The 12,313-nt window shown below is 34.8% G+C and overlaps 1 protein-coding gene across 5 annotated transcripts in view; it reads left to right on the top strand.

Moving 5' to 3' along the window:
• RB1 (RB transcriptional corepressor 1) overlaps positions 1–12,313 on the top strand; it is a 180,627-nt gene that overhangs the window by 39,714 nt on the left and 128,600 nt on the right. For 4 of the 5 annotated variants that reach the window (XM_030310532.1, XM_030310551.1, XM_030310528.1 and 1 more), the window contains exons 3-4: positions 2,853–2,968; positions 7,100–7,219. In XM_030310532.1, the coding sequence (XP_030166392.1) occupies positions 2,853–2,968; positions 7,100–7,219 (236 nt within the window). The remainder of the gene's footprint in view (positions 1–2,852; positions 2,969–7,099; positions 7,220–12,313) is intronic. The other variant, XM_030310557.1, reaches the window with a different exon arrangement.

The raw sequence follows: 12,313 nt of genomic DNA, 5'->3' as shown, positions 1-12,313 counted from the left end.
AGGGAGGGGACTGCTGTCTTTGTGCCTCTGAGCTTGCTACTGAGCCTGGGGTGGCTCCCCTTCTCCACCAGGTGCATGTACAAGGCAGCAGGCCCCAGTCTGGAGAAAGTCCTATAACCCTGGATTGTCACTTCTAAGGCTGTTTGCAAGTTAGACATTGGTTCTTTCTGTTTTTTCCATTCCCTGGACTATGGTCCAGAGAGGTTTTTCTCTTGTCCAAACATAATCCTACGCTTCCACAGCCTCTCTGTCTCTTCCTTTTGTCTCTCCACAGAAGGAGATCCTTCTTTTCTGTGCCTATGCCTCCTGTTTTATCTCTCCCAGTTCATAATCACCCACTTATAGCTTGCCAAGTTGTATCTGTTGGCCCCTGGAGATGTTTCTGTCACTCTGTAGCCTAGATTCCTGGAATTCCAAATCTTCTGGCCTCAATACTCCTGTGTTTGAGGGGCGGGGGACCTTCACGTCCCCCTGCTTCTCTGCCATGTTGACCCTGTCTCCTAAATTGTTTTTTTTTTTTTAATTTTTTAAATGTTTACTTATTATTTTGAGAGAGAGAGAGAGAGAGAGCACAAGTGGGGGAAAGGGCAGAGAGAGAGGGAGGGAGACACAGAATCTGAAGCAGGCTCCAGGCTCTGAGCTGACAACACAGAGCCTGACACGGGGCTTAAACCCACGGACTGTGAGATCCTGACCTGAGCCAAAGTTGGATGCTTAACTGACTGAGCCACCCAGGCGCCCCAATAAATCTTGATAAATGCATTCAACCATGTAATTACCACCATCAATTAAAGTATAGAAATTTTTGGTTCAGAAAGTTTTCTCCTTTCCTTTGTTGTCTAACACCTCCACTCCTGTCCCAAGGCAGCCACTGATGTACTTTTTGCCATTAAAAATTAATTTTGCCTTTTCTAGAGTTTTGTAGGAAAGGAAGAACAGTATATAGGATTTACCCTTTTTTCTCTAGCTTCTTTTTTTCATGTGATAATTTTGAGGTTTATGTTGTGTTTATTAGTACTTTTCCTTATTAAAAACATTTTTTTATGTTTTATTTATTTTCGAGAGAGAGATTGAGAGACAGAGCATGCGTGGAGGAGGGACAGAGAGAGAGGGAAACACAGAAACTGGAAACATGCTCCAGGCTCTGAGCTGTCAGCACAGAGCCCAACGCAGGGCTCAAACCTACGAACTGTGAAATCTTGACCTGAGCCAAAGTCGGATGCTTAACTGACTGAGCCACCCGGGCGCCCCAGTACTTTTCCTTTTTATTGTTGAATAACATTCCATTGTATGGCTGTACCACAGTTTATCTGTTCACCAGTTTTTGGATTTTGGGACATTTTCTAGTTTTTGGTTTTTATAATTGAAGCTGTTATTAACATTTATGTACAAAGTTTCCATTTCTCTTGGCTATAAATACCTAGGAGTGGTATTGCTAAGTGTTATGGAAAGTATATACTTAACTTTATAAAAACTTGCCAAACTTGTTTTTCAAAATGGTTGTACCATTTTACATGATCACCAGCAGTATTTGAGTATTCCTTGCTCTACATCCTTACCAACCATTTGTCGTCTCAACCATATCGTCAGTCTTTTTAATTTAACCATTCTAGTGGGTGTATAGTTGTAAGTTTTAAGATATTTGTATAGAAATGCAACAGATTGCTGCATATTGTGGAATTTAAGAAACAAAACAAACAGCAAAGAAAAGAAAAGACACATGAAGAAATAGACTCTTAACTATAAAGAACAAACTCATCGTTACCAGAAGGGAGGTGAGGGGATGGGTTAAAAAGGTGATGGGGATTAAGGAGTGTACTTGTCCTGATGAGCATTGGGTGATATATGGAATTGTTGAATCCCTGTATTGTACACCTGAAACTAATATACCACTGTATGTTAACTATACTGTAATTAAAACAAAACTTAAATAAAAAATATTTGTTTTCCATGTAGCTGAAATTAAGGAAAAGTTGAGTTAGGTAATATGTTTTTATTACTAAAATTTGATAATCCAGAACAATTCTTTTCCTAAAGTTTATATGTAACTGAGATTTCAAAACAATGTAAAATTTCATCATAAACTTTTCAGCTCTGTTGTAACCTTCGATTGAGAGTAAGCAAATTGTTCCAGTTGTGTAATAGAATATCAGCTAATTTGGTATTTCTTTTGTTTGCAATCTAATGTAATCAAGTTTTACCTACAAAACTTACATATTTAGAAAGAGATACATATTTTTAAGGGAAAAAGTATTCTAATGATAATCATAGCCATCACTCATCAGGTACTAATTATATGCCAGGCATTATTCTAAGGGCTTTAGATGTGTACTCTCACTTAATTCTTACCAAGTGAGATATGTATTATTATTTCCATTTTACAAAGGAGGCAATTATGGCAATGAGAGATATGAATTTCATGAGGTTACAAAATACTTGAGTCAGTAGATTGGTAAAAAAAATAAGTGTATCAGAGCAAAATGAAGATAAGAAAGTAGGCTTCTTTTAAAAAAAAAAAAACAATTGTTATGAACTCAAATCTTTTAAGTCGGCTCTGATGACATTGGATTATTGAAAAATGAAAATATTTGCTTCAGAGAACTGACCCCTCAATTTTTCACAGTAAGTTATAATTTAACTTTTTGATCTTTCTAGTATTTTTTGCTTTATAATATAAAATTAAAGATTTTTTGTTAGTGTGGAATTAAATACTCTCAACTATATGCCATCATAAGAATTTAAAAGCAAGTTAAATTGAGTAAGAAAAAAATCATCATATAATTTTAGTATAGTATCCAGTGTGTGAATAATTAATGAAATATTTGAATTTTTTTTTTTTTTTTTGTACCCAGGAAGGTTATAGTCAAAGGAAAAAGGAACTATGGGGAATCTGTATCTTTATTGCAGCAGTTGACCTAGATGAGATGCCATTCACCTTTACTGAGCTACAGAAAAACATAGAAACCAGGTAAAATTTCTTACATCAATATAGGCCTCTGCCATTAAAGAAAAGTATTTCTGAACTTTCCTCTTAATAGACTTTAGAGAACTAGTGAGAAATGTTGAAATTAAATAAAACTTTTAAAGGACTTAGGTCAACTAGTGAACTTTCTCTCATGAAGCCTTAATGAATGTATATTTATGTTGCACTTTCTCAAGAATATCGCAGTTTGTGTCCTGGGAAATTTTTCATCATGTGTCTCACTCTCTAGAACTTTCCTAGTTGTAGCTCTTGATGAAGTGGACAAAAAGAACAAGGGTTTGTAATGTAGACTTATTAGATTAAAACTTATAAAAGTACTGTAAGTCTATCTTAAAGGAATTTAGCTAAGATTTATTAATGTTTAAGATTGCTTAATGTAATATATGCATAATTATATGCTTTTTGAGACTGGAAATTTAGCTGAGTGTCCATAGTTGCTCTAGGAATTAATGTTTGTTGTTGAGTTTATAAGCCTTATAAGAAGCATTTACTAATTTGTTTCTAGTAACTTCTGAACTGTATCCTGAGCAGATAAAGTTTGTGGGACTTCCAGTCATTTCATTTGCAGTGTATTTACAAAATGTAACAGTAAATAATGTTACCAGAAAGGTAGTGGTATATGTTTTTTCTTGGATAAAATCATCTAGAATTAAACATAATTGGTGTTTTATTTAAATGAGATAAATTGCTGTGTTGTTCAGTAACTCTTTTTCTTACTGCCTCCAAATAAAATGTGGAAACAAAGACCTTGTATATTTTTTATTATTTTTTTATGAATATAATTTATTGTCAAATTGGCTTACATATAACACCCAGTGCTCATCCCAACAAGTACCCTCCTCAAGCCCATCACCCATTTTCCCCTTGCCCTCACCCTCAGTTTGTTTTCTGTATTTGAGTGTCTTGTGGTTTGCCTCCCTCCCTCTCTGTTTTTTTCCCCTTCCCTTCCCCCATGGACTTCTGTTAAGTTTCTCAAGATCACATGAGTGAAAACCTATCATATCTGTCCTTCTCTGAATGACTTATTTCACTCAGCATAATATTGTATGTTCATATTTAACCTGGTGAATTAGAATTGGTTTACTGCTCAGATTTCAGTTTAACTTGATTAATAAAATCACTAAATCAAAATATTTTTATATAACTGAGAAATAATCTAAATATATAAGTAAATTTCTACATTAATTTGTATATTTACATGGTAGATGTTTCATCTACCTAGACGATTCATCTGTCCTAGAGGATTGAAAAGAATATGGATGCTTTGGTTGAGACAGAGCAGGTTTTAATCTGGTCTCTGTTGTTTTACAAGCTGTATGACTTGGAGCAGATTGCTTAGCTTGATTAAGTCTCAGTTTCCTCATCTGTAAAGTGAAAATTTTTAGCTACTTTATATGAGAATTAAATAGCTTACAGCAAGTAGAGAAGTAAGCAGTTTATAGAATCAGCATTTATGACTCGACTCGACCATAGGTACTGTTGAGGTCTTGAGCTCTTTCCTTCTACAGACCACCCCTCCATGCCCTTCCCCTACAAAAAAAAGAAAGAAAACTGGAATAACTGTTAGGCACTCTGATACTGTGCTAGGTTCTAATGATATGGAGGTTAGAAATAGTCTGTGACCTCAAGAAACTCAGTCCACTGGGAAAGATAAAATTAAACAGATGGCTGCAATTCAGTGTTATATAGCTATTTATAGACTACTAAATAAATATGAAAGAGAAAAGCGAATACATCTTTTATTTGTAACATGAAAGAATTTTCCTGGCAAATGTTTTCCTATGCTTTTTTCCTGAGTATTCATAAGCAGCACTGTTTTATAATTGGGCATGTCATAACTAATCTCCCTAAAATAAATGTAGTAATGACTTGTTATGACTTTTTCTTAGGGCATCTCTCTGTTCTAATAACTACCCAGTAATGTTATCTAGACCACTGCTTCTTAAATGTGCTTTGGTAAAGGACTTTTTTCCTCGGTATATCATGGACTGACATTTAAAAATATATAGGGGCGCCTGGGTGGCGCAGTCGGTTAAGCGTCCGACTTCAGCCAGGTCACGATCTCGCGCGGCCCGTGAGTTCGAGCCCCGCGTCAGGCTCTGGGCTGATGGCTCGGAGCCTGGAGCCTGTTTCCGATTCTGTGTCTCCCTCTCTCTCTGCCCCTCCCCCGTTCATGCTCTGTCTCTCTCTGTCCCAAAAATAAATAAACGTTGAAAAAAAAAAAAAAAATTAAAAAAAAAAAAAAAAAAAAAAAAAAAATAAAAATATATAATGTCAATTGATTACCAAAAAAAAATGAAATGAAAAACTTATAGTAATATTTTTTATTTTTATATTTTATATTTTTATTTTTATTATATTTAGCAGGCATAAAATTAGTGTTAAATTGTGAAAGTTTTTATATGCTTACCCTCAATTTCTGTACTTATTTAATTGTGGACGGATAACAAACCAGTACCAATTCATGGAGCACTGCTCTAGAATATGTAGTTAGTTACAGATCCGTGTGTCTTAATTATGGCTTTTTATACCTGCTTTTCCTCCCTCTAGCCTTTCCTCTTCTCTTTCCTTCACAGAAGGGCTACAGAAGGAATACTCAATTAAGTTACCCCTAGTAACAATTCAGTTTCCATGGTCCTCCATAGATATTGCCATATATCTCATAAAAACTGGAATTTTCATGGAGAATGGTTCATGAATAAATGCTGTTCTGAGGTTGATTTCTTTTTCTCTGGAGGTATCTACACATTTACTCCATTCCCTTTTCTGAGCAGCATCATGATCATTTACTCCACATTATTTCTGCTTCTTTGTTTGCTGTTCCACATAGCTTGTTGTGGCTGCCCCAGTCCCTTCTATATCCTGAGGATTTTAATAACCTTCTTTTGGGTTTTTTTGCCCTCTGTTGATTAGCTGAAGCTTTTATTTTTACAGTTCTCAAGATAAGTGTCTGAGGGGTCCAGTCCATTTTTGGAATGAAACCTATAATTCATTAGTTGCCAGACAGCCTATGGGTTGGTCTGGTGACTACCCTTTAGTTCATTTAGCTGCTTTGGTATAATTCCTTAGACAGTCTTGATTAGAAATGAGTGTGTGAGGTGCAGTTGATGATTGCTGTCTTTAGTGTCCTGTTTCTCATTGGTGAAAAACGTGTTAATATTTCACATAGATTAATTTTTTATAGAAAACAATAAAGAATGATTTAAAAAGATTATTTAAACAACTTAAAAATTTTATTCAGTTTTTATTTTCCCTTCCCCAACAATTCAGTCCTAAAACCACTGGGGGGGGTGCAGTGAAGAAAGTAGGTATGTGCATCTGTGATAGGGTAGAGCCACGGGGTCCAAGAAGGATGTTAGAGTCCAAGTGAGATAAGGAAGGCATTCACATGGCTGGGGTTGGGGGTGGGGATTATGATCTGGACTGCTTGGTGTGCAGTGTCAGAGACCAAGCAGGGTGTGTAGTAAGCCAGTGTAGAGAGTCATGGCACATGTGAGGTGAGGGCAGTTACGGGAGGGGAGTCAGCAGTCTCCGAGGGTGAGGAAGATGTCCATGTAGAGGGGTGAGGGCAGTCTAGGATGGGGAGTCAGTATGAGCAGGAGAGGAGAGTGCCCATATGGGAGAGGGGATAGCTTTGGAGATGGAAGGTAGTTACATACAGGGGGGGTTGACTAAATGAATAAATAAAGATAAGTAGATCCTAGGTTTCTCACTGTGAATGAAGAGTTATACATATGGAAATGGAAACACTGGAATGAACCATGTGTTCAAAAAACCATGTTTTTTGTTGGAATTAGATAAATAGATGTGAACTTAAGATTTTCAAAGCATATGGGTAGGTATGGAAATAAATATGTATGTATATGCCTGTCATAACCCTTGTTTTTGTATAAATAAATGTAGGCATAGGTATACAGATACAGGGGTGTAAGTTGAAGCTAGTTGATTTTTACTCTTCAAAGTCTAGTAAAATGTAAAAAGTAATTCCTTCTAAAGAATATAATAGTGATTTGGTGTAGAGCTAATAAACTTTTTAATTGAAATGTCTCTGCTTTGAAAATGAAATAAAACATTTTTTCAGTTACAGAATCACTTTTTTCTGTTATTTTCTTTTAGTGTCTACAAATTCTTTGATTTACTAAAAGAAGTTGATACGAGTACCAAAGTTGATAATGCTATGTCAAGACTGTTGAAGAAGTATAAGGTATTGTGTGCACTCTACAGCAAATTGGAAAGGTAAAGTAGAAATATTATTAGGATTACCTCCATTTTTCATGTTACTGTTCATGATTAGGTTCCGTCTGGGAACTCTGTTTAGTAATATTGTTGGATATTACCCCTTAGATTTGTCCCCTTTGCTATTAGTTTTTTTTTTTTTTTTTTTTTTTTTGGTTCTTCTAGCTTTCTTTTTTATCCAGTTATACACAATTCTGAATGTTTCCTCCAAAATTGTTATATGGTTCTTTCATATTTCTCATTTGCTTTAACGAACTTTAAGCTTAGTTCACACTTTAGCCTTCTCTGCCAGAAGAAGACTTCTAGTTCTCAATGGAAGAGTGACCTTAAAATTTAAACTTCTTCCTAATGGTGTTATTTTGTTTAGAAAGAGAAAGCATGCAGTAGGTGTACATGACGTATACTATCGAGCTATGATTTGTATTCTCAGTGGTGGTTTAGAAGACTTTTCATTACTGTTCAATGGGGAGAAAGATAAAATTAAGATAAATGTGGGTTGAGTTTTTAATACACTCTTCATCTAGGTCCCCAATGCCACTGGATACGATGCCGAATCTGGCATGTGCCTGTTGCTGTGTCCACTTGGGGGCTCATTTCACTTGGGTAAAAAATATGAAAGTTAATATTTTAGGTAAACAAAAAGTTGTAAAGGAAGTTGTATTCTACTTTGGGCTCCAACACGTACTGTGTGATCTTGGACAAGCTAGTTACCTAACTTTAGTGCTTAGTTTTCTAGTGTGTAAGCTGAATTGATAATGGTGCCTATCCTCTTAGGTTTTTTAATGTACTAAATGAGCTAATGCAGACAGTGATGACTCCAATGCCTGTAATAAACATAGTAAACTTTCCACTGTTGTTTTTTGGGTTTTTTTTTTCCTTAAGTAAGCTCTATGCCCAATATGCGGCTTGAACTCATGACCCCAAGAGCAAGAGCCACATGCTCTATTGATGGAGTCAGCCAGATGCCCCTTCACAAATGTTTAAAAAATTTTTAATTGTTTGTTTCTTTTTGAGAGAGAGAGCAAGAGAGAGCAAGCGAGCGCAAGTGGGGAAGGGGCAGAGAGAGAGAGGGAGACACAGAATCTGAAGCGGGCTCCATACTCCAAGCTGTCAGCACAGAGCCGATGGAGGGCTCCAACTCACAGACCAAGAGATCGATACCTGAGCTGAAGTCAGATGCTCAACCGACTGAGCCACCCAAGCACCCTTCCACATATGTTTTTAAAACAAAAAAATATTTCTCGCCCAATTTGGGAAAATTTATATACTATATCCCCTTTAAAGAGTCACACTGTACATTGGCAACTCAGGATTCTTAAAAGTCCTATATAATAAAATATGTGGAATCTGTTGAGTTCATTTCCTAAATTTATTAGACTACTAATATTTGTTTATATGCATTTAACATCAATTAAAACCTCCTGGAAATAGTGTTTTGTAGAATATACTTTAAGAATCTTTAGGCTAGCTATCAGCTTATTTTATTGCAAATAAATTAAGAAACTACAACAAGCATTAACTAAGTGTCTGTTAGTACTCAGTTATATGTTAGGTGCTGGGGTATAAAATCTATCACACTATGATCATCAAGAAGCTTATAGTAAATAAATTATATTCTTTAATAAAAATAAGTGCAGTAATGCATGTGATGCTCTCTTTTAGAAGATTATATATGAGAAGTAGAAATTATATAGTGGGCAAAATGTCGTGTATGTTCAAGGGTGAGAAGGGTAATTGCAGGGTACTTTTGATCAAGTAAAAACTATAAAATGCAATATCTGAAAAGGCTTAAGGATAAATTCACCAAGCAAAATGTGTAGGAACTGTGACTGAACTTCCCAGGCAGAGTGATTAGCATGTGTACAAAGGCAAAGCAGTAGCATTATGTACTTTGTTTTGCTGATGGCTGAAAGGTAGGAAGGGTTCAGACTGATAGTGAGCTTGGACTTTGCCTTGCAGGGGATGGAGTCATTGAATGATTTTGATCTGGAATGACAGTCAGATCTGGCCTTAACAGATCACTTGGGCCTTTTTTGTTAACTAGTTATATAAGTGGATTGTCAGGTTTTTTTCCTATCTTATTTGTACTTTTTTCTGAAGAGCAATTAGGAAAATTAACTGTGGTATCAAAGCCTGTTCATTTCAGAGCAGACTGTATGTGTGCATTTATATATATATATGGCAATATATATGACGAAAAAGATCTAAGTATGAATATTAATTTAGTCACTTACTGAGTGTGTGAGTTAGGAAAAGTTCCTTAACTTCTCTAAACATCAATTTCGGTCTAAAATATAGCCAGTAATATTTTCCTTACAGGGTAATTGTGAGAATTAAATAAGACAGTGTTACCGGTTAGCTCACTTGCCAGCACATATTAAGTGCATAATAAATGGTAACTTTTAAAGTTAATATTAGGTTTGTTAATGCTATTATAGAGAAATATAATAATGTAAGCCATGAATTTTAAATACTCTACTAGCTATGTGACAAAAATAAAAAGAAACAAGTGAAATTAATTTTAACATTTCATTTAACTTACATATTTCAAAATATCTCATTTCAACATGTATAATTCACACAAATTTTTGCCTAAATGTTCGTAGCAACATTATTCATAATAACCAAAGGTAGATTATTTTATTGTTCAGCTATTAAAGGGAATAAAGTGCTTTTAGATACTACAACATGGATGAACCTTGAAAACATTAAGCTAAGTGAAAGAAGCCAGACACAAAAGAGCATATATTCCATTATATGAAGTGTCCAAATGGGCATATCCATAGAAACAGAATGTAAATTAGTGATTGCCAAGGAGTATTGCTAATAGATAGGGGGTTTGTTTGGGGGGTTGGGGGGATGATAGAAATATTCTGGAATTAGATAGTAGTGATGGTTGTAAAACGAAGTGAATACACTAAAATTACTGAATTTATATACTTTAGAATTATAAACTTTATGCTATATGAGTTATATTTTAATAAAACATAAAACCAATATAAAAGTTATTAATGAAATATTTCACATTCTTTTTCTCATACTAAGTTTTTTTTAATACTTTGGTGTATAATTCACATTTACAGCACAACTTCATTTGTACTAGCCACATTGCAGGTGTTCGGTAGCTTGCTGTAAGTGCTTGTGGCTACCATATTAGCACACACATATATTGAATGCAATTATCTTTTACTGTATGAGAGCATTTTAGTTTGAGTTACATTAAGTTACAGTTTAAAAGAATGCTTTGGACATTAAACATCTTTTCTATAATTACAAAAAGTCCTTTTTGTAATTATAAACTACTTTTTATTATAAGGTAGTAATTTTGTCTATATACATTTTTTTATTTACATATTTTTGGTGACTGGCTTCTTTCACTTAGCATGTTTTCATGGATTATCCATGTTGTAGCATGTTTCACTACTTTGTTACTATTTATTATGGAGCAATATTCCACTGTATGGTTTTATCACATTTTATTTGTCAGTTTACAGACATTTATGTTGTATGTCTTTTAAAGTAGTTGAGAGTATGGAGAAAAGCAAATGTGTATTTATAGAGTTTGTTACATTAATTGTCTTATTAAGCCATTTCTTGTTCTCCTCATTTGTTCCTATGGATTCAGTTTACCATCTAGTGTCATTTGTTTACTCCAACACAGCTTTGATCCCACCCACCTCTTTTGTGCAAATAGATTACATTTCTATATGTTATAGCCCCCAAAATACAGTTATGTACATACCGTGTTATACAGTTGCTTTCACATCAGTTGTGAGAAGAAATATGCAGTTGTTACCATCTTTTATAGCACAATAATTTCACCTTTTCCAGTGCTCTTTGTTTTTTCATGTGGATATGAATTAGTGTTACTTATTTTCAGCCTGAAGAACTTCTTTTAGTATTTCTTGTGAGAAATATTTAGTATTTCTAATGAGTCTGCTATCAACAAATTCTCTTTTATTATTTGGTAATGTCTCTTTTATTATTTTCACTCTTGACAGTTTTGCTGGATATGATTCTTGGTTAACATTTTTTTTCTTTCAGCACTTTGAATATGTAATCTTACTGCCTTCTGATCTTCATTGTTTCATGAGAAGTCAGCTGTTAATGTTACTGGGTTCCTTTCTACATGCTCTATCATCTTTTTCCTGTTTTTCTCTTTGTCTTTTAACACTTTACTGTCATATATCTGGGTATGGATTCCTTTACATTCATCCTTCTTGGAGTTTATGTGTTTTGGGTATGTAAATTAATGTTTTTTCATCAGATTCAGGAAGTTTTCAGCTATTTCTTTAAATTTTTTTTTTCTGCTCCTATCTCTCCACCCACTTCTGGTACTCCCATTACACATGTATTGGTGTGTTTTTTGGTGTCCCACATTTCTGTGAACCTCTTCATTTTTCTTCTTTTTTCCCCCCCTCTTTGTTCTTCACACACCATAATCTCTTTTGGTCTGTCTTCAAGTTTAGTGTTTCTTTCTTATGCCAGGTCAGATCTGTTGAGCCTATCTAGTGAATTTTTCATTTTGGTTGTTGTACTCTTCAACTCAAATTTCCATTTGGTTCTTTTAAAATAATATCTCTTTATTGATATTCTCTATTGGATGAGACAATATCAGAATACCTTTCTTTGTTCCTTAAGCATGATTTCTTTTAGTTATCTGGATATATTTATTTACTTATTTTTTGGGGGGGGATATATTTATAACAGCTCCTTTGAAGTCTTTGTTAAGTCTGACATCTGGGCTCTCTTTAATGCAATTTCTATTGCATGCTTTTTTCTCATGTAGAGTTCATACTTTACTATTTCTTTGCATATTTTCATTTATTCTTGAAAACTGAACATTTTGGGGCGCCTGGGTGGCTCAGTCGGTTAAGTGGCCGACTTCGGCTCAGGTCATGATCTCGCGGTCCGTGAGTTCGAGCCCCGCATCGGACTCTGTGCTGACAACTCAGAGCCTGGAGCCTGTTTCAGATTCTGTGTCTCCCTCTCTCTGACCCTCCCCCATTCATGCTCTGTCTCTCTCGTCTCAAAAATAAATAAACGTTAAAAAAATTTAAAAAAGAAAACTGAACATTTTGATAACACCCTAGT

This window comes from Lynx canadensis, chromosome A1 (genome assembly GCF_007474595.2).
Source record: "Lynx canadensis isolate LIC74 chromosome A1, mLynCan4.pri.v2, whole genome shotgun sequence".
Classification (NCBI taxonomy): domain Eukaryota; kingdom Metazoa; phylum Chordata; class Mammalia; order Carnivora; family Felidae; genus Lynx; species Lynx canadensis.
Note: the sequence above shows the minus strand (reverse complement) of the source record. Positions and strands in the feature narration are given on the sequence as shown.